The sequence below is a fragment of the Sciurus vulgaris genome (assembly GCF_902686455.1).
Source record: "Sciurus vulgaris genome assembly, chromosome: 10".
NCBI classification, from domain to species: Eukaryota; Metazoa; Chordata; class Mammalia; order Rodentia; family Sciuridae; genus Sciurus; species Sciurus vulgaris.
In genome coordinates this window covers 3,476,124-3,502,205 of record NC_136470.1, presented here as the reverse complement: position 1 = coordinate 3,502,205, position 26,082 = coordinate 3,476,124, and the positions used below count along the sequence as shown (strand labels likewise).

Here is a 26,082-nt window from a genome sequence, read left to right as displayed (position 1 = left end):
GGAAGAAGGGGGGCGGGAGGCGGGAGAGAACAAACTCTGGAGGCCTTAGAGCAGCCCCGGATCCTTAGCATGTGAGGAAACCTCCTGAGGCTGGTAGAAGAACCACCTGGAAGGATTAGAGGGGAAAATACCCCAAGTTTGCACATTTATCAAAATAATTCATGGGGTGGCCAGGATGTATTTGCTGCAGTAAAAGCAAACTGGATCTTTACTTAAATGCTGCTCTGATCCCACTGAAGAGTTTAAAGGAAAATCTTGAAAGGATAGAACTGTTTCCAAGTGAGTCCATTATGTCCCCCAAACGAAGCTCCAGGATATTCACAGGAATACAAAAATGATCAGTGCTCAACACAAAGTAAACTGTGTGTGTCTTCCATCCAATAAAACATGAGCAGACACGACAAGAGGCAACGAAATGCTGCCCAGGACGAGGAGAAAAGGAAACCGACTGAGCCGACCCGGAAGCGGAGCAGGTGCCAGGAGAGGAGGAGAGGACGCCAATGGTCCAACGTACTCCCTCTGCTCGGGCGCTGACGAAAGCCAGAACACTCAGCACAACACAGGGGACAAGTTCAGATCACACTCAGAGGGGACAAGTCCACCAGCTGGCCAGGGCAGGTGAGGAAAGGGTTGGTGAGCTGGAAGATACAACAGGAGAAACCACCCAAGCGAAACTCAGGAGAAAGTCACGAGGGCAACAGCCATTACGGGGACAATTTGAAATGGCCTAAAATATGTATGATCGGAGCTTTGAAGGAAAGAGGGGCAGGAAAGAAAAACTGCTGGGAGACATAATGGCTGGAAAATTTGTAATTCTGATTTTAAAAGACCATGAACTCAAAAATCTAAGAAATTAAATGAACCAAAGTGTGCCTGCGCATGCACACAACACAAGAACTACACCACAGCACATCTCAATCAGATGGCCCAAATCTGGTAATAAGGAAAAAAGCTTAAAGAAGTCAGAGTCAAAAAGACAGGTGCAGAGGAACACAGGTAAGGACAAGAGGCTTCCCCTCGAGATGGTCTAAGTCAGAAACAGTGAAGCAGCATCTTTAAAGGACTAAGAGGAAAAAAACCTATCAATGTAGAGTTCTAGTCCAGCAAAGATACCTCTCAGGTGGGAAGGATAAATACATTTTAGACACACAAGTTGAAAAACCTGAGCACCAGCAGACCTGCACCAACTAAGGCAGGAATGTGGCTGAGCGGAGCCTGGTCTGCAGGTGAAATGAGGAGGCAGCAAAGGACACGGACATGGAGACTGTGCAGGCCTGCTTATTAAACAGACCTCTTTAAACATCACTGACTGAAGGGAAAATAATAATAATGATTCACTTGGGGGCTTCGAGCATCCCTAGAAGTGAAATGTGTGATAACAAAGCGCAAAGGCTGGGAGAGGGAAGAAGCAGGCTGCGAGTCTTCCGTGGGAAGAAGCCGAATGTCACTTGGTTATTGTGAAGTGAAGAAGACTGTGAGCCCTACGGTGGCCACTAAGATAAGAAGACAAAGTTACAGCTAATAATCCAACAAAGGAGACCACAAATCATAAAAAAGGTCCAGTTCATCAAAAAGAAGGAAGAAAAAGATAAAATGGGGAGCAAACAGCAGATGGGATAAGTGAGAAGTAAATAAGACGACAGTAGATTTAAGCCAAACATATAAGCAATCACATTAAATGTAAATGATCTAAATACCTTGATTAAAAGGCAGAGAATATCAGATTGGGGAAAAAAATCAATACCCAAACATACATTGACTGCAGGAAACACTGTACGTGGTGACATAAGTAGGCTAAAAGTGAAAGAATGGGAGAAGCACGCCATGCTTGCTATGGTTTGGATCTGGAATGTCCTGCAGGCTGGGTCCTCGGCTTGGTGCCACTGGAGAATGGTGGAAACACATAAGAAGTGGGGACTGTGGGAGATTTTAGTCAGTGGGGGTGCACCCTTGAAGGGGACAGAGGGACCCCAGGCTCCTCTTCCTCTTTCCTCTTACTTCCCATCGATGAAGTAGATCTTTTTGCTAATATGTCCTCTCATCATGATATTGCCTCACAGGACCAAAGAAATAGGGTCAATGAATTAAGGACAGAAACCTCTGAAACCATAAGCCAAAATAAACCCTTCCTTAAATACGTTATCTCAGGTATTTTTTAATAATAATAGAAAGCTAATAAATACTAAAATTAATCAAAAGAAAGCAGCAGTGATTATATTAATACAAATGAAGGTTTTATAGTACACAAAGAGGATCATTTAAAAAATGATAGAGGGGTAAGCAAATCAATCCTCTACATTTATGCACCTATGTGAAACCAAAATTGATAGAACTGTAAGGAAAAAGAGACAAACAAGCAGTTGTTGTCCTTCCTCCCGCCTTGCCCTTTCTTCCTTCATCAAAAACTCAGCAGATAGATTCCCGATGTGGATGGTCAGCTTGAGTGTGGAGGGTGGGCCCAGGCAGCTGGAGATGGGTTAGTGCAGGAACATTGGAAACCAGGTCTGTTTTCTCCCCATCTGAGGGGAAGTACTCATATGGAAGCCAGGAGCCAAGGATAGCCCCTGTGGTGCCGGCATCCAAACCATCTGATGGCTCATTTCTTGAGCTGTAAATTCAACATGTGGACAGAAGGTCCAGAATTAAGTCCAGACGTAAATGCATGTGTATTTCCTCCTTTCACGTCTGACTGCTGACAGGCCTGGGGCATCCACGAGTTCAACGAGCACACAGTAGGTCAGACTGAAGTTCCCATACCACTCTCCACCAAAAGGGACTGTGGGAGGGAAGAAATAAGACGGAAGTCCTATGAACTTGTGCCCCGAAGGAAGAACACAGGAAGAATAAAGGCACGTGTTGAAGATCAGGGAAGCTGCTCTGAACTTAGCACTGCTAAATTCAAACTGATTTGAACATCAAATTTAAAAATGATGTAACTGACTATGACCCTTTGAAGGATATAGGAATCCATGAATCCGCATTACATACACATTGAAACAAGGAAACGAATGAGAGTAACAGAACGTTCTTTTCTTACGGCAGAAAGGCCACACAAATGAGGGAATGGTGGGATAAGGAAATCTTCATTTGGTAATGACCATAAAAAAAAACCAATCCAGGCAAGAAGCATCAACAGATGCCCAAACCAGTGGGTACAACTGAAATAATGAATGGCATTTCACATACTCTCAAAATAGCTCCTCAGAAAACATCTATGACTACAAAGGGGGAGCAGTTTAGTCAAATGATTAGAACTATCACACCAACAGGGCAGATGGGCACCCTGGGCTGCCCACTGGTGACCCGAAGGGAACATGGCTTCTGTGGCACTCTGGCCAAGCGCATACCTACTCTTGAGGGTACTCCAATTAAGGGACACGCCAACAAAGGAACCGTTCACAGTTGTCCAAATGATCAAGGCCATGAAGGTCAGAGACGGAGAAGTAGTCCAAACTGAAGGAGACAAGGAATATGGGTAGCCTGAGAAGGGGGAAGGAGGAAAAGTGAGCAGCAGCACGAGGGACAGACAGGTCTGCCACGTCCTGCGCCCTCACCACGTGCAGCCCGCCAAGCTCCCTGTAACGGGCACTCAGTGCCAGCCAATGCACTCAGCAGGCAACCATGTGCACTGAGGTGACCCAATGAGCACTTCAGCAGCACCAGTGACACACGTCAAAACCATGAAGGCAGCACGAGTTTGTGTCACAAAGGACCTGTCAAAGGGACTCGTCAGTCTAAGACCGGCCACTGGCACATTTCTATTCTCCTCGAGTTTACCGCGACCCATGTAAAAACTAAAATACTCTGTGGGTCTCTAGAAGCTGAACTGAAACCCAGGGAATCTACGCAGACATATTTACTGAGTGCCTACTATCACCAGCTACTGAAACCCAGGGAATCTACGCAGACATATTTACTGAGTGCCTACTATCACCAGCTACTGAAACCCAGGGAATCTACGCAGACATATTTACTGAGTGCCTACTATCACCAGCTACTGAAACCCAGGGAATCTATGCAGACATATTTACTGAGTGCCTACTATCACCAGCTACTGAAACCCAGGGAATCTACGCAGACATATTTACTGAGTGCCTACTATCACCAGCTACTGAAACCCAGGGAATCTACACAGACATATTTACTGAGTGCCTACTATCACCAGCTGAAACAAATCAGCTGTTGCCCCCCCACCCCCAAGATTTCTTTGCTGTATTTATTTTTCAAATGCTTAATAGTCACCTTTTTTGTCAGACCTGGAAACACATGAATAATAGACCCTGCTCTCAGGCCCCTCCCTGTCTAATGGAGGGACCTGGACAAAACAGAAAAAGAGCAAGTGCGGTGATTGGCTGTCAGGAAGCACCGCTCTGGGCCGGGGAGGAGAGTGGATGAAAGGGCCAGGAGGCATTTCCTGGAGGAAATCGTGCCAGCCACAGTAAGCAGGGCTGAAGACACTCAGCGTGGTGAACGCAGGTTTGTGTTATCTCAAGGCAGGTGAGCTGACCAAGGGATCTACTGTGGGGCATGTGGGCCAGCAGCTGACGGTGACACTCAAATTCGTGCTACAGTATTTATAACATGAGGCATCTTCCTCTCCAGACATCTGCCATGTCTGAGCAGTACCTGCCACCCCACCTTCTTAGTTCCCTAGAACTTACGCTCATAAGATCTGAAACAGACTTAGCTTCTGGCAGGGGAAAGTTTCAACACTGGGGACGTGGCTTGTCACGATGGCACTTACTGTCTTGAGTGTGTGATGACCGAGCAAGATGAGGCAAGAGTGTGACAACTTCAAACCCCCAAAAGACTATTATGACCAAGAGGAAAGGAAACATTTTTTAAACAAAACAGTATTCAGTGACAAACTGAACAGAAGGGTGAAGGGAAATAATTTAAAAAAATAATTTGTCCTTGTGGTGTGCTCAAGAATCTTTCAGGCAGCTGTTCCCAAGAAGGCCAATTTAGACATCAACAAAGGAGAACAAGGAGGCGGGAGCCATGGCACTGGAGCCTGCACCCCATCAACGATGGTGGTGGGTCTCCTCCCTTCTCCCTAGTACCTGGTCTTCCAGTCAGCTTGGTGCAACACCTACCGCTCAGCTCTCGTGTCACGGGAAACTAACACGGAAATAAAAGCAGACTGCATCCCGTGTTGCCAAAGAGCCTCTTTAGAATGAAAAATACAACATCGAGACCCTAAGTCAGGAGAGAAAACTAGCTCATCAATTACCATGCTCAAACACCAGTGCAAAGTGCACAGAACTTTCTTTTTAGGTGCTCATATCCTCTCACATTCACCTTAAAAACTACTACTTTTAAGCAAAGGAAAAGGTGAATTAGAAGCTATTACTTTGAACAGAAATGAAAAAAGTGGACAAGCAAAGGTCACTGCTTATCTGGTTTTAATTATCATATATTTAATACAAACTTAATTCTACAAGAAACCAGGAACTGTGGAAAATCAACTATCTCCCGTCACTCATAAGTGGATATCCATATTATCCAAATAGGAGGACTTTCTCTTCACTTTCATAAAAGTAAATGCTAATTGTTATTATCAAAGTGCAAAATGTAACGAGATCACGACTCAAAGCAAAATACAGTACAAATTTATTGACTTCAATCATTCTTAGTTAAGATTTAAGCAAAGTGAACAGACAATAGAATTAGGTACAAGTAAGCAATGGATTAACATTAGATATTCTATTTTACTATGAATTTTCAGTCCAAAAAAAGCTTATTCCTAAAAAAATTATTTACTCAAAGGCCTAAGAACAAAATGTATTACAAAACCACTCATTCATGTTTCTTTAAACAATAAGCATATATTCAATGCAAACTGTGAGACAGTTTTGGATTAGTCAGTAACAAATGATCCACCTTTTGGAATTAGTATTAACCAAGAATAACTATGGAAACTCGGACCACACTAACAAATGACTAAAGAGTGCTGATTCAATTACTGTAAAGATTTACAGTGAAATGCCTGGGTTCTCGGAATTTGAGGAACACCTGACGTTGACCCCTTCTCCTCCAGGCGGAGTTTCCTCCTGCTGTGTGGAAATGCCCTGGGCCGTTGCACTCCCTGGTGCACACTGAAGAGCCCACTCGAAATCATGCAGACATCAAACTTCTTAAAGTGCTAGAGCCACAAGAGGAAAATGTATTTCTAAAACTTAAAATAGTTTAGTAGCCAGTGTTTGAACACTTATTAAAGAATGTGTATTACCATTACTTAAATTAATGTTTCATGATTATTACAAAAACACCAATGAGATATCAGAAACTGACAAACTGACTTGTAATGTTCCAATAGTTAACTGAATGAGATTTATAAAGAAATTTGTTAGGAGTGACAATTATTTACATAATAAGAAAAAGCAAATCCTTTTCCTTTTGTAGTTCCGGATTAGTTGCACAGGTGTGTATGCACATGGGAACCCAATCTGAGGGAACAAAAGTCAACCTCAAATCAGTTCTGTCTCTTCCTCACCCTGACCATTCAGCCAGGCAGGAGATGCAGCCACCCAGGACTCCAGGAAAGGGCTCACTCCATTCCTGTCCCATAGCTGCTGCTCTTATTAGCACCAATAGGGTCTTTGTGTGGATTTAGGTGATAACCATTAAGTGCTGGACAAATTTTTAAAAGAGAGGGCTATATATGATCCATTTCCAAACATATATCCGAACAACATATATCTCCCCACAAAAGTCAATAACATTCATTACTGAATTGCTAGTTGAACATTTTGGTAAAATTATAAATGCATACCAACTAGTCTTAAGCATGAATATTCTATTAATCTTGAAGTATTACTATTAAAATGCACAATATTTGTTACCTCCATTGCTTACTGTGATAAAAAACACTTTTATGTTACTCCCTCCCTACCCCACATAAAAGGATTCAATAACAAGTTCTCAGATTAACAAATATATTAAAACATTTTACATTCTTTTCACACTGCATAAAAAAGCAGGCATCCTGAATACTTACAAGGAATAAATGAATTTTCTACATTTTCAAAAATTAATTACAATCAGAAAAAACATTTACAAGAATATCTTTACTATCTAAAGGAGTTGCAATGATGAAAGACCAATTTATTTTACACCAAATATTTGCCTACTGGCAGAGATAAACATTCTTTAAAAAACTGTTTACTGAATAAAGTAATTAACGTGTCTTTCATTATTTTACTTCTTAACATTTAAAATAGTTACATGAGTGGAAGCATTTTCTGTTTTTGACCACCAAAATAAACTCTTTCAGCCTAATGCCTTTAAGGTACATTATAAAAAGTAATAGAAAAATCCAGAAATGCATTATAAATGTTTTTGGTTCAAAATTTTATTTGAAATCTTATATTTCTTGCCTAGACAAAAAAAAAAAAAAAAAAAAAAAAAAGTGAACAAGACAAAACACTGGTTAATTTTTAAAATCTAACATATGCAGAGCCTATATTGAGATCAAAAATATTTTTTACTGATTAATGGTACTATTTAAAAAAATCTTCAAAAATGTAGCATAAAGGTTCAAGTCCTGGGACACTGAATCTGCAATGCCAAGATTATTCGTGGAGTTACCACAGATATGCCAACAGTCATGTAGGTGTCAGGCCGACTGCTTTGTTCTGACGTGGCAGCTAGCGCTCAGAGTAAGAAAGACCGCACTAACGGAACGAATTCCACGTGCAATGATCCACATGAAGTTTTCCATTAAAGGTCATATGCTTTAGTTTCATCTTTACAATGCATAGTTATCTTCAAGAAAATATAGAGATGGCAAGAATCAGTAACTGCAACCTAATTTTATTTTCCATTCTTCATCAAATTTAAGAACAAAATAGAAAATAACTACTAAAATATTGTGGGATTTGATAGCTTTTTCAAGTGAAAGGATAAAAGGCAAATTTTCATATATAATTTCTATAATATACAAAGTCAATTAGTATTTTATAAAAATGCCTGTTTCAAAAAAGGCTCTTTCCCAGTGTTAGTGTGGAATGTTGACAATGAGAATGGATGGGCGGAGTTCTCTTCCATTAGAGCACAAATTGAAAACTGCTTCTCAATCATCCAAGTCCACTTTTCTAATTTGAAAGAATATCTGTTTAAAAAATATATAAACTCAGAGTCTTAATCCGTATCGCTACCTACAAAGGACCTCGTGGTTTTAATATTTCTTTTATATATGTAACCCTCCCCACAAAAGTGGAATTAAAGTTTTCCCTTTTGAAATACCCGAATGAACTTTGGATAACACCTACTAAAAGGCTTTTAATTACAACTGACACAAAGTAGGAAAAAAAAAAAGCCCAAACCCTATGAACCGAAATAAGTAGCAAAAATCAGTTTTGGACCCTTTGTAAGTGCTTTATCACGTTTGAATATTAAGTCGTGACTTAGAGCAGAATGGTTCTGCTGATAATCTAACCGCCATAAACTCCAACACATCCTAACAGAAGTCTTTACAAAAGACAGAGAGGCAGGAGGCCGTGTGTTTGTATGCACTGTTCCTGGAAAGCACGTCCGAAGTGCACGGTGGGGCTTCCTCCTCTGCTGAGGTCTCCAGAAGGAAGTGGTGGTTCAGAAAGTAGAGTGGCTGTACTCCTTTCGAGTGCTGGGGTCTGTCTACACACTTGTCCCCACATACCTGTTATACGAATGTCAAATCCACAATGAGTACCATGTCAGCTTTGCGTTTTGTTCCAATTACACTCAGACTTTCAATTTGTGACAAACTAAATCAGAGGAAACCAAACACACACGGTCCTTTGAATGCAGGTCTGATTTAACTGTGATACAGAGGTCTTTATGACAGCCCACCGCAGCTGAAGCTCCTGTAAATGCGGACTCCTGTACATCATGTTTTCATTTCCGTGTCTTTCGTGAAGCATGACCATTATTCGACATACTAAGTGACAGAGAGCAAGTTTTCATTATTCTGTAAAAATCTAAGTGTGACTATTGCTGATTTAATTTTTCACAATTTTCATAGAAAAAGTTCTTACGTGACCACAAAATACCAAACATTTGTTTTTCTCAAGTGCCAGGATAACTTGTTAAAGTTGAGGTTTATCATTTTTTATTGCTAAGGTGTCTAAGATCTAAACTAATACTGTCAACAATTCCACTTCTTCCTGATACATTTTGGCCTTAAGAACATTGCTAAGATTTAACTAGAACTCAGAAGTCTAAAATAATCAGAAGAAGGAATACTCTGACAGCACTCCACTAATTACAAATCAGTAAAAACCAAAAACCTCAATTAAATGATTATACTGACACCTTGGGATAAGGACTGTGCAATCCATCAAGATTAATCCAATTTCAACAGTAACCCCGCTGTTGAAGTCACACCCCACAATTGCTGTGAGGTCTGGAACCACAATATTTTAGAGTTTATTTCTGAGGTTGAGTTAGGACATTTCTAATTAAATTCAGTTTATCTCAAACTTAAATTCAAGCATAACAATTTCCAACCTTTATTATTCTTTTTTAAAAAATATTTTGATTTTTAGGACAGTTCACAATTCAGGAGTCTCCCATTTCAAATCGGGTAAGTGTGGGTCTCTCAATTGTGTGTCTGTTCGTGACTCCAGAGACTGAAGGCTGTTTTGAATGTCCTGTGGCAGAGCTTACACATAAACTGTCTTTTAAATGTGATTGCTGAAAGGGGTGGGGCATGGTAGAAAAGAGTGTCCGACTCCTGGGGTGCAAACAGTTTCTCTGTGGCCAGGGTGGGGTTTTCAGGCAGGCCAGTGGGACTGTCAGGTTCCAGAGGCTGGATCTTGGGCAGGGGCGGCGGCGGTGGCAGAGGTGGTGGCGAGGGAGAGTTTGTGGGTACAGGGCATACTTCTGCCTCTTTATGTGCCGTCTCTTCTGTGGCCTGAGACATGTGGGATTGGAAGTGACTCCAGAGCCGGAAATTGGTGCGAAAGGCTTTGTGGCACACATGGCAGATGAAGGGCTTCACTGAGCACAGCAGCTCCTGGTGCCGCTCCAGCTGCTTGTGGGCTGGGAACATCTTCCCGCACTTCTCGCAGGGCCACAGGCCAGCCTCCTTGCTGGGGCCTGCTTCCTTAGGGGCTGCACTGGCCTCGGGCGCCTCCTCCTCTGCCTCCTCCACTGGCTCCTCTTTGACCTGGATTTTCAGTTGTTTAGAAAGACTAAGGTCTTCAGGGAGACAGGAGGAGTCCTCTGAGTCAAAGTTCACTTGCTCTGAAGAGTCACTGAACGCATTGTCGTCTTTTGGTGTGGTGATGTGATTTACCTTATGAGGCTCTGGCTGGGGCTGGGGCCTAGAAGCAGCTGTTACTTCGCCATTGTGGTCCAGCGCGGGTGGGGAGACGTTCTCAGTGGGGGCCATGCTGTTCTGGTTGTGCACTTCCACCTGGTGCCGCCAGATGCTGAAGGAGGACTTGAAGGTGCGCATGCACTCGAGGCAGGTCAGCTTCTTATACTCACACCTGTCCTCATGCTCCTGCTTCAGCGCGGGCGAGAAGAACCTGAGGCTGCAGTAAGGGCAAACGGTGGCGTTCCGGCATAGGCGTTCGTGGTTGCCTTGCTCTAGAAGAGAAGAGAGCTTAGCATTACAGAGGCGGCACGGGTAAACCTCTTTGCTCTCTACAGCGCTTGCCAGAGGAGCATGCTCTTTTGGCTTAGCAACTTTATTTACTCCGAGGGGTCTTTCTCCGGGGTGCATTTTTATGTGCTGCTTAAACTGAGAGAGAAAGCGGTACGCCTTTCCACAGTAAGTACAAATGTAAGCTCCTTTGGCTCGAGAGCGCAAGTTCCTCTTGATGACTTGCTGTGCTGGGGAGCTACTCTGTCCCTGAAAGCCAGGCTTGCTGCGCCTCAGCTTAATGATCAGGGCCTTCTTAATCTCCCTCTCTCTCACTATGTCAATCAGCTTTCTTTGGAATTTCTCATCCAAAACTGCGTGGGAACTAGAGGCTGGTGACGGGTTCTTCACTATGCCGTGTTGGGTCTGACAGTGTGTCCACACTTTGAAGTTGGTGTGAAACCTCTTGTGACAGATGTCACAAGCGTAGGGCTTCTCTGGGTTATGGTACATGTTAACGTGGCGGTGGAGACCTGCTGTTGATCTAAAGATTTTAAGGCAATGTTTGCATTTAAATTTTTTGTTTGGTCTTGTCCCCTCCAACTCACCAAGTCCATCTTTGTTCAAGTCAGAATCTGGGAACTCTCCGTCCAGGGGAGGGCTTGTGCTGTCCTCACCGTTACCTTCTGATGCGAGAGGGCCCTGCTCGTCTGCCTTCGCCTTCTTGAAGGGTGACCTTCTGTCTGCCTGGAACCTCCTCTTTGCCGGGAGCCTGCTCATGTCCTTGTGGTCATCTTCTGTTTTCAGAGGCAGATCTCGCGTGGCGGCTGCTGCATCTCCCACGGTGACGCGGATGATGTCCGAAGGGTCTGAGAGCGGGCTGCTGGGCTCAGTCTTAATGCGCACCTCGGTCACGGGGGAGGCCCCTTCCCTGTCTGTGGACTGAGAAGCACTGAAGGACCTGAGGCGATGTGGTTGTAGCACTTGAGGCCTGTCATCTAGGGTTGTTTTTTCACTACAATCTTTTAAAGATGACTTTTGAGATAAAGCACAAAACATATTCCCTGGTGCATCACTGGATACTGCAGACGATCCCTGGGAAGGTTTCAAATCTATGGAGGGTGAGTAGACAGGAACCTGGCTATCCATTGACAATGACCGTCTGAGGAGGCTCTTAACAAGTGGGCCACTTCTGTCAATGCTTTGGTTTCCAGAACCAGATCCACTGGACGGGACCACTAAGCCTAACTTGGAATAGTACAACAAATTCCTGTCTTCACCTTGACCACTTCCTTTGTTAGTTTCTTTTAAGAGATAGGGAGTCTCTGATGAGCTGCGGAGAGACAAAACAGGTGGCCGTGGTCTTGTCAAGGCCAGCTCTATAGCTCTTCCCTTGGGAAGCTGACCACTTACCCCTGGCTTATCGTCCACAGTGTCTCTGTCCTGCAGAGGCTTTGAGGGAAGCACTGCATTCCTCTTCACCGAGTTGCTTCTACTAGGGTCATCCAAAGACCCAGAATGCTCAAGAGACTTGGCAAACCCCACGGAACTCTCTTTGGGCCAGCTCTTTTCAGTTACTGACAGGCTGTGAAGTGGCTCTGTTGGCTTTGGAGCTGGTTTATTGGTACTGGTCTTGGGTGCGCTACTCGGTGAGGGCCGGGCAGCATGGCTCAGATCAGACGGATTCTGACTGACAGCCTTTCCTTGTGCTTCACTTCTACTCTGACACACGATGACACTTCTCTTTTGAGAACTGGTCTCTTCATCCTCTATGGACACTCTTTTTCTACTGGGACAGGCTGGGAAGGGAGCCTGTGGGGCTTTGGAGACGATGTTGGTCAGGAAGGAGATCCCCAGGCTGTAGCCCAGCTCCTGCACAGCGGCAAGGCTGCCCTTCTCCACAAACAGGGACGAGGAGTAGATGTAGTTCAGCACGTTGTCAAAGGCGTCTGGTTCACAGAAGTCGAGCTGAAAGACAGTCTGCGACTCATTTTCCTTATTTGTGAATAAACTCTGAAAGTACTCACTGCTGGCAGCCAAGACATTCTTATGAGCTCGGAACTTCTGGTCTCCGACAATCAGGAGCACATCACACAGCTGCCCCTTGAGGCGCTCTTCGTTGAGAGCGCTGAGCAGAGAGATGGCATGCGCTGGGTTGATGTAGTGCAGCAACCCCTCCATCGCTCGGGTCTCTCTGAAAGACAGAAAGTAGAATTATCTCCAAAACTGTGGTGAAAACCTCACCAGGGCAGGTGGAGCCAGCTGTCTTTCCACAGGTGCCAGCGTTCAACAGACACTTTCTAAATGACCTTATTTAAACAACAGTAAAAGTAAAAAAACAACATGCTTCCTGGTTTAGGAAGATCATCAGTCCTTACAACTGGAGAATTTTAGGAACTAAAGACTGTACTTCAGACAAAGGGTGCTATATATGGAAGTGATACTTAGAAAATACTAGTTTATTATTTAGGGTCCTTATCCAGTTGATGCTTAGTTTTATTTCTCATTAATTTGGAGAATGACTAAAACCTCTGAAGTCTATGACTCTTAATCAGTTTTATTATTGTATACACTTAAATATAATGTGAATAGTACCAATGGGTTTTAAAGTAGAGGTCTTGTCAAGCCTTTAAAAATGGGTAAGAATTTGGAAAGAGAAAAATTTTGGCTAATTATCATTGAACCAAAGTGTTTAGCAAAAGTTAGAAGCACTAAAGATCAGACCTTTTTTAAACACAAATTATCTTGCAATCTCCAACATTATTCTAACCAAATGGCATTTTCAACAATACCATCAAGAAAACTGGCCTGGCTCTAAACTTAATTAAGGGGTTTGGATGAAGTCTCACTGAATTTCCCCTCAAATATAAAAGTGGGCCGAACCTGGTGGTAAGCGTGAGCCTGTGAGCCAGTGTCCTGAGGCACATTTGCTAGGTGACTTGTGTGAAGTAGGAGCAATGGTGCATCCTCCTGAAGGATGTGGCAAAGATGACAGGGCTAGCCGCTAACACAGTAAGCACTAACTCATGTGCTTCACTTTTGAGAACTGCAGGATAAATAGGTATTTAATTCAGTATCAAAGAAAAGGGTCCAGATTAACTCTCTCATTCTCTCAGTGAAGACAGGCTTTCTTACAGAGGCAATGCTTGGCTCTCCATGTGACTCTGTGTGTGGATTTTGGTTACCACTCTTAACACTTCATCTCTTTAGTTTGGTTTTATAATATCTTCTCTTTATTATTATGAGACTGAGATGCAGCTTAGTGCTAGAGTGCTTGTCTAGCATGCACAAGGCCTTGGGTTTGATCCCTAGCATGACCAAAAATTAAAAAAATACACACACACACACAACCATGACATCTACTTTTACTATGAGAATGGATCCGAAGTGATTAAGAATGTGACAGTCTCTTTAACACTGCAGAGTAACCACACCTAGCCCCAGCACATCTGAAGGTTTTCTCCTGGTTCCAGGGGCCAGCCTTGGCTCGTCACCCCGGGTCCGGGTTCTGCAGAGCCAGCAGAGAGCAGTCTGTGAGGCTGCCCGTCTGGAGTGACCTGGTACCATACACATCCTCTCAGCCCGACTCTCACTCCTCGGCAAAGTGCTGACTCAGAGGTCTGGCTGTGCTTCCAGGGTGGATGACTTCAGCGGGGCCACAAACCAGTGCCTGGGTAAGAACATCAGATTTCCCTTCACTCCATCCTGCCATCATTTCATATCAATTGTTAAACTTAATTCTTCTACTTGTGTTTGACAGATGCTCTCCTTTGTTTTTCCTTTTCAGTTATTTTGATTTTCTCCCTCACTTTAAGTACCATACAACTATCTGTGTAAAGAAACTTCATCTTTTACAGAGGTCAGCAGAAAAAGAAGCTTGTAATGTCACAGGTACTAACTCAGCTGTGTACTAGCAGTTTGTGGTAGGAAGAATCTCTGAAGATGTTGCCACAGGGAAGAGCAACAGATGCAGAAGCAAAGGCTGGACATGTAATTTGTCAAAGGGGTTCTCAAACTAAACTCTGTGGTTTGTTAGCATTTTTAAAAGCATACAAGAAAGAAAAGAACTAAGAGTAGAAAATGTCAGAATGTATCAAATGTAGTTAAGGGCTTGGGAAACTTGTTTTAGTTATAAACAGACACATTCGTTTATACATGTAACCCAGGTACTGGGCTGAAATGTAAAGAAAAATACATTCCTTACCTTGGATGACAATCAAGAAAGCTTGACAGTCAGTGTTCTGGGCCAGCTAACCTCTCTCTCAGTTTTTCCCACAATAAAATAGGGACAATAATAGCTACTTCCATACAATGCTATTTTGAGAGTCAAATAATTACTATTATTTATTCAGTACCTACAACACATTACAAATGGTACCAGGAACTTCTTATGCCACTCACTCATTACAAAATGGCATCTGAGAAGACTTGAGGAATGAGGGTCAAGCCTGAATATGCCTAAAGAAGCCATAACAGCAGAGGGAGGGCTGGAGCAAAAGAGCCACAGAGCCACGGATGAGGACATCCCAGAAGCAATGAGAAGACAGACTGCACAGGGTTGAGTGGGCCACTGGGGGAACTTCACAATGGGAAATACACAGCCACTGGAAGACTCTGAGCAGAGAAATCACAAAGCCTGAATTGTTTTAATTAGAAACATAACAGCTACTCTCTGCTTTCTGATCATCACACGAGCCACTTCCCTCTGCCACACTCTTTAGACGTTACATTCTGCCTCACCTCAAGCTCTGAGGAATGGAGCCAACCTTCTATGGACTGAGACCTCAAACTTTTCCTCCTCTACCACTGTGCAGGTCTTCTGATTGCAGTGGCAAAAAAGCTAACTAAAACAGAAATTGGTACCAGGAGTGGGGTTGCTGCTATGACTGACCTGACCTTATGGTTAAGAATTTTTTGGGAGCTTTTTGGAATTGATGGTAAGAATTTTGAGATGTTTAGCAGTGCAAGTTGGAAATGCTTTAGGTTGTTGTAAGCAGAGCTTAACGGCTGATTTTGGTGGGGGCTTAGAAGACCAGAATGCCAATAGGACTGTGGACAGTGAAGACAGGGCTTAAGGGTTTAGATGAAAAGGAGGACATTACTAGTAAATGGGTTAGAGGGCCATTCATGTTATGTTCTGGCTGAGAAGTTGTCTGCATTTTGTCTGTGTCCTGAGAATTTCTGTGAGGCTGATTTTTAAAACAATGGATTTATTAATCCGGCAGAAGAAATTCTAGGCTACGTAACATTCAGGTGGTAGCATGGATATTGCTAGTGACTTTTAGCTAAATTTACTGTGATAACCAGAAACAGAAAGCAGAGCACAAATATTGAAAAAACATGATTTGAAAGGCCAGAGTAAAACTGGAGTTAAGGAAGTTGCAGTTGTTAAAGACATTACTGCCATTAAAAGGCTAAAGGCTTTGTCCAGAGACAATAAGAAAGATGGCTTGAGAGCATCTCAGGAATTGGTAAGATCATATCCATCTGATTCTAGGAAATAAAAGCAAAAATTCTCTTGAGACCAGTGGAGTACTCTTCTTGTACAATGGGGCCTAGGAAATTCTTTTCAACATGCTCAGTTAACCAGACCCTCAGAGACTGCTGCAGCCAGGGTTCCAGGAGGCTTGGCTACTGCTCAAGATCGTAGTAGACCTTGGCATCAACCACATGGTGCTGGTTCTGCAGAAAATGCAGGATGCTGGAATTAGGGGGTCATGGAGGCTTCCACCAAGATTTCAAAGTTAGGTCTGGGAGGCCTGGAAAAGTGCAGCAGGTATGAGTCCCTGTGGGCAGCCTCTGAGAGGGTGATGTGTGGAGATCTCAGGAGGAAGCTGAAGCTGCAGCGGACACCTCCAAGATTAAGAAATGCCAGTAAGGTGGGACATTGTCATAGGAAATCTGTAGGAACTGAAGAGACAAGCCAACAGAAAGGTTACCTGGGCTGCAACCAACATGGTCACAGGGGTAGAGCTACACAAGCCCTTTGGAGAGAACATCACAATGCCATATGCCCCAGATGCTGGACACACAGCTTCACAACTTGTTTGCCCAGCTGGACTTCAGTCTTGCTTTGGTCCTATCCCTTCTTTCTAGGCCCCTAATTTTGTGAATGGGAATATTCACTCTGTACCTTTATATATTGGATACTTGTAAATTGCTTTTGATTTTTACAGGAGCTCACAGTGCAAGCTTGCCCTAAGTCTCAGAGACTATGAGGACTCTTGGAAATGGACAACATATATTTTGCACTGTGAGATCGTTGTGAGCTTTTGTAGGTCAAGGGCAATATGTTATAGTTTGGATATGGTGTGTCCCCCAAAAGCTCATGTGTGAGACAATGCAAGAAGGTTCAGAGGAGAAATTATTAGATTGTGAGAGTTTTAACCCAATCAGTGAATTAATCTGGATCGGGATTAACTGAGTGGTAACTGAAGGCGGGTAGGGTGTGGCTGGAGCAGCTGGGCATTGGGGGCGTGGCTTTGGAGTATATATGTTGTATACAGTAAGTAGAGTCTGTTTCCTGATCACCATGTGAGCTGCTGCCCTCCACCACACTCTTCCTCCGTGATGTTCTTCCTCACCTCAAAACCTGAGGAATGGAGCTGGCCTTTTATGGACTAAAACCTCTGAAACCATGAGCCTCAAATAAACTAACTTTCCTCTACCAAACCAAACCAAACCAAACACAATAACTATGGCGTGGAGAATAAACCAAAGAGCACAGGACGTAAGTGGAAACTGGAGCTGGTGAGGAGTCTGCTGCCATGATCCAGGTGGCCTGTACCAGGTAGTGGCAGTGGATGTTAAGGCAGAGCCATTGGGATTGCTAATGGAGTGACTGCAGGAATGCCAGAGAGGGAAAGAGTTAGGATATGCCTCAGAATTCTGCCACAAGTTAGAAGGATACCCTTAGTTGACATAGGGTCTGACAGAGAAATCAGGAGTTCAGATTTTTTTTAAAAAAGGAATCCAGGTCTGATACACTCTATATGAGTGACAATGTGTCCACTAATACATCCCTTTTGGGGATCCTTTACTCCCCCTGCCTTTTTTTGGTACCAGGGATTGAACCCAGGGGTACCTAACCACTGAGCCACTGAGTCACATCCCCAACCCTTTATTTCTTATTTGAAGACAGGGTCTTACTAAGTTGCTTAGGGCCTTGTTAAGTTGCTGAGGCTGGCTTTGAACTCATGATCCTCCTGCCTCAGTCTCCTGAGCAGCTGGGATTACAAGTGTATACCACTGGGGCTGGCTCTACTCCCTTTCTTGTGCTTTCTGGAATCATCTCCCACATAAACTTCTACATCTAAACCTCTGTATCAAGGTCTGCTTTGGGGTGAATCCAAACTAAGACACAAAGAGAACTTGCAACTACAGGTACAGGTTACGGAGGTATGTCTGTGTCCTTGGAGGTGAAACAATTCTATTCCATATATCCCATGGACTCTACTGCCAGACAGCAATATTCTTCTCACTGTTCACTGTTTATAAAGGTTTCTTTCTTTATCCCTTCTTCATGATCCTTATTTTTGCTCTAAGTAACTGCTTCCAATCTATTAGACCACAAATTTCTATTGTCTTTGAACAAAAATATCCAGGAATTAGAGAATAATAATAAAGTCATTAAGAGTTAAGTTGTAAGAGAAATACCCTCTATCCCTTAAAATTATTTGGGGTTTGAAACTATTCTCTTAACTGTAACTTCCATTTACTCATCTGAGACTGCCTGCCTAAGAAGTGGCTATGGATGTCCAAGTGGCTATGATACACAGAGTAACTTCGCAATATTTATTTTCCACTCTACTCACTCAAACCCTCACTACCTACCTAAAAATAGCTACTACTTGTGTGCTTACTCTGCTACATACACAAAAACAAACATCTTTCATATGGTAATTCACTGTTCCCATAACCCTAGGTACTACTGTTATTCCCATTATACAGATAAGGAAACTGAGGCAGAGAGAGTTAAGTAACTTACTCGATGCCACACAAATAAGCAGCAGCAAAGCAGGCTCCTGGGCTAAGATATGAACACTCTACCATACTGCCTCTATAGTTTCCTTTATATTCTCACATCATCTTCTGAGTTAGATAGTGTTACCACCCTGTTTGCAAGTCAGGAAACTGAAGCTCAGGAGGTCAATAACTCGCCTGTGGTTACTAGTAGTAAAGCTGGGAGTCGGGTTCCAGACTCTGGCTCTTAATCATTATTCAACATGTTTCTCATGGTGAGGCATCCACCTAAATGTGCCAGAATCCTACTAGACATGTAGGATGCCAACCTAACATACACAGCTGCCTTCTGGAACTTTAATTCTAGTGTAGGAATAGGACAAGGCAACCAGTCGATAGTCCAGTATGCAGGTGGCAGAGGGAGGGACCCAGTATAGGCCAGTCAGGGGAGGAATCAGGGAACATGGGGAGGAGAAGGGAGGAAAGGTGAAGGGTATTTCAAGAAAGAAGAGCAGCATGTGCAACATCAAGGGACAAGACAGAGCCTGAGGCGTACCAGGAACTTCTGGCTGGAGTGAAGGGCACATGTAGGGCAGATTACAAGGCTGGAGAGGAAGATGGAAGCATGGGGAGGTCTTGGGTCTGAAATAAGGCCACTAGAGGATTTCAAGCAGGAGAGTGACAGTTTCTACTCCTACAAGACTCTAGAGGTCTGGAGAGATAGGGCTGGGCAGTGCAGACTCCTCACCTTCATTTAAGGCCCCTGCTTTTATATTTTAATTCAATTATTAAGCCTTGAGAACAACTAGACCCCTTTCCTTCTAGCAGCAATCAGACAATTAACATTCTGGATTTTTGTGCTTTAACCACAGTAGGTGTTGTCTATTTATTGAGTTTAACAACTTACATGAAAATATAAATGCTTGGGAATGCAGGCAAAAAGGGAAAACCATAATTGCTGAGTGTCATGAGATGATCTAGAAAACTTCTTTGTGGCTGGTGGAAATGCAGACTGAATTCTCAAAACTGAGAAGAGGTCAGCTTTGTTGCTGGGGATACTTTTTCCTCAATGCATTTTTCTGATCCATAAAGAGTAAATTTGCTGGTACATCAGACTCCAGTTCTCACGAATAATTTTAATTATGAATGAGCAGGATCTCAGCAGGGCACGGTGGCGCACGCCTGTAATTCCAGCAGCTTGGGAGGTTGACACAGGAGGTTGCGAGTTCAAAGCCAGCCTCAGCAAAAAGCGAGGCACTAGGTAACTCAGTGAGACTCTGTCTCTAAATAAAATACAACATAGGGCTGGGGATGCAGCTCAGTGGCTGAGTTCAATCCCCAGTACCCTCAAAAAGAGAACAGGATCTCCTACAGAAGACCATGTATCTCACAAAAATGATGCCTCTGGTGTCCAGAGCAGGCTTCCTCTCCACTGCTTGTCTCTACCAGCTCAACAAACAGGCTCCATCACTTCAGCCATGCTGGAAAAGCCTGAAAACTCTTGAAAGAAAAGTGGGTGACAAGTAGAAGAAAAGGACTGCTTATGAGCAGCAGAAAAAGCTGCAAGGAACCCTTCCAGAAAGCCAGACTCACTGACCACCTGGAATCCGCACCCAAAAATACTTTCCCACACTCTGCCTGAACCGTTTCTACCATTTCTAGAAATTTCAAGATGAGAGCATCTTTATGGCTAACAGGTCATGGGAGACATGACAGTTCTGTGGAAAAAACTTTCACATAGTTACTTACCACCTTTAGGTATGTTATCTTGTAAAGACCACTGGACTTCTCAAAGGTCTAGTTTCCTGTTAAATGGGGCAGACACTATCTCCACCACATGAAACTTCTGCGAGGTACAAACAAAGCAATGCGTATGGAGCCCTAGTCAGCAAACATGTCCCATCTGCAGGCACACCTCTTACTCCCCTGTCTCCTGAGTGCTCTGAGGGCCTGATCCACAGGGCATGTCACAGAAGTGCTGGTGATGGGAGGTGAGCAAACTGGCCAGCCTCTGGCTCTCCAGGAGCTCGCATTCCTGTGGTCAGACAACAGTGTGATAAAGAACTCCAAGAGTGTGACAGCAATGGGATTCCAGGAAGCTCTTACTCTGGCTAAGGGGGCAGGAGAGCTGATGAGTGATTAGTGGGAACATCAGGGAAGGAATGGGACTCACTCCCTTGCCAATTACAGGAACACCAAAGGTTCTAGTCTCCACATTTCTACCACAAACGGGAGAAACACAGGGATCTCGAAGCTTGCCTGGGCTCAAGTTCCAGTCCCCTAGAATGGCCACAAAGCCCTTCAGAGCTAGATCCCCAAGTCCTCTAGTATACTAAATGCTAAGGGGGCCTGGGCACCCATATCTTAATGTAAATTAATTAATGCAGTAATTTTCTTCCTTATACTAATGTCAGATCAGCTGCAAAGAATGAAGATTTTTGAGGGGACAGAGGTAAGGTGGGCAATCTGTGATACAGACCATTCTGGGGACAGAAGAAGAAAGTGAAGCACAGTCAGGCACTCAATACAAGGGCACTAGGAAGTGAATGAGGGGTGAGAAAGGGAGATAAAAAGAGCCAAAATAATCTCACCTTCTTTTAGAGACTAAAACTCAGGCTTGTAGCAAAGCTAAGGAGCATTAAAAATTAGCTTGGCTCCCCAGAACTCTTACTAATGGTTCTAAAGGAAAATGTCTCTCAAGATTCCAAACATTAACCTAAATTGAATTCTGGGAACCATGATCCTTTGGAATGTTGGAGATTGCTTAAATAATCCTAATCAGGATACCAGATAAAGGGGAAATGCATGGAACAAAAGGCAAACACCCAGCTAAACGCACAATGCACCTACATTTGACTTTGGAATAAAACACACAGCTCATGTGCAAACCCTCACCTCTGGATTTAGCCTAACTCTCTCCATTTGATTTTACTGTTCTATGGTGACAATAAGCTGGCACAGAAGTTCATTCTCATTCTCACTCACTCACTTGTTGACAATGCAGACATCCAGAAAATACCTAAAGCTCCTCAGATTTCATGGCTGAACTAGCTTACCTGATCCTTCAAGAGGATCAGGTTACTACCTTGTATTCCACTCCATCACATTTTCAGAATGTCTATCTCTTGCTCTTGGGTTTGAATTTGATTCAAGAATACACATTCTCTGCCACCACCAGCAGAATGATTTCCCAGCGCAGTTCAAGTCTTAACTGCACCACAGCAGGGTGGTCTCTGGTCACAGGTAGCTTGTCTGTTCTGGCCACCCAGCAGCCATACCTCCTCCTTCTGTGAACAGCTACTTAATTTCTGCTTTGAACACTTGTCCCATGAGCAGTCTGATGGTTGCAGGCACACACCCGAGAGCCAGGCCAATTAGACACTTTCTCCCTAGAATATGGGCTCTGAAAAGGATGACAAAGGCAACAGAGGAACGAAGCTGATTTTCTCAGAGGGGGCCTGAAAATGCAACCCACTAGTGCCCAATACAGAACTCCTGGAATTGGTTTGTTCTGTCTTTCCTGGCCTAAGTTTTTTTTAGATTTTCCTTCAATTCCAAGAGCAACCTTGTTGTCTTTAAAATAAATTCCTTTTTCAATTCAAGTCAGCCACTTAGTTTCTATTCTGGTTATTAAAGAACCCTAACTAATATGTTTCCACATGGTATTCACTCTTCTGGTCATGCCTTCCAAACCCATGCTTTATAATGTTGCTGCTAGACCAAGCTTCCTAAAAGAGTGTTGATCTGTCACACAACATATATATTAAGTATTGCTATTATTAACTCAGCTTATTACTAAACTCCTCTTATGTGCAAGGCACAGTTGAATGTGTCTGAAATATAGGGGTATTCAAAATAAAAAAAGCCCCCAGGACCCAGTGAGGTAAATTAGATGATAAACAAGGGAACAAACAAATAAGACGACTTCTGATGTGCTAAGTGCTCTGATAGAAAAATCCAGTGTGATGTGAGTGCAGTGCCTAGAGGTGTAGCAGACCCTCAGGAAGTGCCACACACCAATTTAGTGGAGACCCAGGACCAGTCTGAACACAGTCAATCTCTGTCCTGTTTCCTCATTAGGCTAAAATGAAGATTTTTTTTAAAAAACATGGATCCTAAGGTGCTATAAAAGTCTGCTTTCAAACTACTTTTAAAATTCTTTCCCTTAGGGGTTGTGGTTGTGGCTCAATGGTAGAGCACCTGCCTAGCATGTGTGAGGCACTGGGTTTGATGCTCAGCATCACCTAAAAATAAATGAATAAAATAAAGGTCTATCAACATCTAAAAACATATTAAAAAAAAGTCTTCCCCTTAACTCTCTCCTCATAACTTTCTGCTTCCAATACTCCCGAGATAAAACCTGTACGTCTTATTGCTTTTATTACCCCATCTGAAGCTTCCCAGATGGTGTCTAACTCCTCCCCAGCTCAGCTCAAGTTCCAAGTCCTCTAGGAAGCCTTCTGTTAGAACTGAGTTGTAGCCCTGCCCTCACATGTTAAAACCCTAATGCCCAGCACCTCAGAATGAAGATGAGGTCTTTACAGAAGTAATTAAGTTAAAATGTGCCCTAATTAAAAAAAAAAAAAAAAAAAGTTATCCTTTAAAAAAGAGATCAGACACACAAGGAGGAAGACCCTGTGAGCACATAGGCATTAGAGACTGTCTGCAACCCATGGAGAGGCCTCAGAAGAAACCAGCCCTGCCAACACTTTGATCTCAGGCCTCGAACCTATGTAATTGTGAGAAAATGAATTTCTGTTGTTTAAGCTGCCTGGTCCGTGGTACGTTATTACAGCAGCTCAAGCAAACTAATACTCGTCTCCTCAACAACTTCAGCTTGCTTCTCCATTCAATGCCTCCATCATTTACATGGTGGGCACCACCTGTGTAGTGCTTACTTATGGCCTTCCCTTGCTATCATGTGTCTCTCTCCAACAGGACTATAAGCCATGCGAGAGCTGTGGATGCCCAACATGGTATCTTGCTCAGCAACAAACATATATTGATTTTTGTGAACTCTACTCCAATAAAATGCAGGAGTGGTAATTATATTTTTGTTTTCCTTAAATAAAACTGGTCAAATCACTGCCCTGCTTTAGAATACTATTTTCTGTTACTTTCTGGAGAAAGATCCAAACTACAGACTTGCATGCAAATTCCTCACTCTCAATTCACCTCTGCATCCTTATTGAACACTCCTCATCTACCGTACAAACCTGCATGTCCAGTTTCTGGCACCTGAAGGAGCTTTCCTACATGGCTTTTACCTGGTTACTGTCTACAGAAAGATTCAGCTGAAATGTCACTGTCTCTATAAAGCTTTCACAATTTGCCCATAGCCAGCAGATGGGTCATTTCAATTACCACAATTCTAGATCCCTCTGCAATAACCCCCAACTATGTCAGTGGATCTGCTTAGCTATCTATTTCCTCCGGAGACTCCTGAAAGGAAGAGCCCTCGTTTTCATCTGTGCACTATACAGAGAGAATTCACTCAATTCAAGGCTCAGTTCCCAGACTGGCTCACCTCCACTTCTCCAAAGTCTGTTGCAGAGCCCAGCATCAGACCTTTTCTGTGCTTTCTGGGATCTTGTAGATGTAGTAACTACTGGACAATGAATCCCACCTCTGTAAGTCTGCTCAGACTTCTTGCAACTCCAGCCTCTCTGTGCAAACCCAACATACTCATCACAGCATAACCCAGGTGTCCAGTACAGCACCTGAGATCCACACCCTCATTCCTGCTCTTTCCCACATTCCCTGCTGAGCTTGGTTGTTGCTAGCCAGGTCTCCTCTGCCAGAGGCCTCTTCTCCTTCCTCTACCCTTGCCCAGTCACTAACACCTGTGACCTAACCCTTCAATCCTTCAGTTATCTCCTTTCAGTCCAGGGGTTTAACAACCTAGTCCCTCTTTTGTTATTTTTAGTTTTCCCTTACCAGTGTATCTGTGTAATACTCCCTGCCACCTAATATTGTAAATTTTTCTGGGGAGGGCTTGTATTTTCTTCAACGTTTATTTCCACAGAATGAAATACACTATACTTCCAATAAGTCTAAGTGTCAAAAGGAAGAATGAATTAAACAAACTTACTTTTAAGTAAACCAATGCCTCAAATTTCAACTTTTTCTTTAACAACAATATTTAGGGACAAAGTCAAACTTAATGACTACTAGTGATCAAAGGTGGAAGCGGGATTTAGATCTACTCCTTCGAGGGGGAATCGTTTTTAAAAATAATTTTCAATGAGAAATCTTCCTAAAATGGATTAAGCCACACGGTGCTAGGAACGTGACACAAACTCTACTCGTGACTCGGGGTCACGCTGGTCAGCAATCACTGGACGGTGCTGGAACCGAGGCCGCGGATGCAGAGGTGCAGGGCTGGCGGTGGGGGCTCCAGCACGAGGCCTCCCCGGCGGCAAGCCTGCCGAGGACCTGTCCACCCGCCCCTGGCGGCTCCGCGGCCACTGGGCCTGGGGGCTGGCAGTGCGCGGCCGCTGCCCACGAGGCGGGCTCTGCAGACCGGCACCGAGCGTCTCCGGAGGACGCTGCCTGGTGCCGAGCAAGGCCAGACGAAGTCCCGGGAGCCGCGGAAAGCCGCGGGCCAGGTCCTCGGGCTCTGGAAGTGCCGACGCGCGGCGAGGCCCCGGCGTCCGCTGGGGGCGCAGGGCAGGAGGATCCGCCTAGCCCCGGAGCTGTCACGCTCCCGGCGCGGCAGGTGCCGGGTGCCACCACCGACCCCGCGCCCGCCGCCCGGTCTACCCGAGCTACCCAGAACGGGGCCGCGCGCCCGGCCCGCTGGGCGTCCCAACGGCTCCGCGTGAGGGGTGCGCGCCCCAGAACTGCGGGGCCGCGACGGCCGGCAGCCCAGCCGGGGCGAGCGGGGCGGCCGGCGAGAAGCCGCGCATGCGCCAAGGCGAGGGCGAGGCCAAGTGCGGGCATGGAGCATGCGCGGTGTGAAGGCACAATCGGCTACGTGGGAGCCCGGGCATGCTCGGTGAGCCGGCGGCTCCGCGCACGCGCAGAAGCGTCCAAAGCCCGCAACCCGCTGGCGGAGGAAAAAGGGGAGAGAAATCACCTCAGAATTACGTCAGGAAAGGCCGCGCTTTGCGGGGAGGCCGTAGCCCCCCACCGGGCTCCGCGGTTCTCCTGGGGCGAGGGGCGTGACCGTTACTCACCGCTGTTCAACCCCGAGGCAGACGCCGGGCCCCTTTCCGCTCACACTCGGCTCGCGCGCGCCGCAGCCGCCGCTGCCGCTGTGATTCCATCCATCTTGAATTTGACGTCATCCCACACCAGGGATGAGGTCATCGCAGGCAGCGCTCGTCACGTGCGCGGCGCTGGGATTGGCCGTCGGGCGCCGGGGGGCGGGGCGAGGGAGGTGCGCGGCGCGGGGCCGGAGGGCGGGGCGAGGCGAGGCGAGGGATCCGCGCCGGTGCCCCGCGTCCGGGGCTGTGCCGGCCGGGCTCTGTGCGTGGGCCCGCGTCTGCGGTCCCCGGGGCAGGCGGCCGGGCTGGGGTGAGGGGCGGCGCTGGACTGACGAGGCTGCG

At 44.8% G+C, this 26,082-nt stretch overlaps 1 protein-coding gene across 14 annotated transcripts; it reads right to left on the bottom strand.

The window, feature by feature from the left end:
* Positions 1–5,590: 5,590 nt before the first annotated feature.
* On the bottom strand, positions 5,591–25,872 carry ZBTB21 (zinc finger and BTB domain containing 21). 14 transcript variants are annotated; one of them, XM_079155990.1, is made up of 5 exons: positions 25,711–25,872; positions 20,282–21,935; positions 19,440–19,729; positions 13,454–13,616; positions 5,591–12,764 (listed from the first exon to the last, which is right to left on the bottom strand). In XM_079155990.1, the coding sequence occupies exons 4-5, from the start codon at positions 13,495–13,497 to the stop codon at positions 9,581–9,583; spliced, it is 3,228 nt and encodes a 1,075-aa protein (XP_079012116.1). In that variant the 5' UTR covers positions 13,498–13,616; positions 19,440–19,729; positions 20,282–21,935; positions 25,711–25,872; the 3' UTR covers positions 5,591–9,580. The 14 variants fall into 14 exon arrangements, with proteins under 14 accessions (XP_079012116.1, XP_079012120.1, XP_079012114.1 ...); XM_079155994.1 differs by having other exon boundaries at positions 20,282–20,567; XM_079155988.1 differs by lacking the exon at positions 25,711–25,872 and having other exon boundaries at positions 5,591–10,575; positions 12,598–12,764; positions 20,282–25,372.
* Between the last annotated feature and the right edge of the window lie 210 nt (positions 25,873–26,082).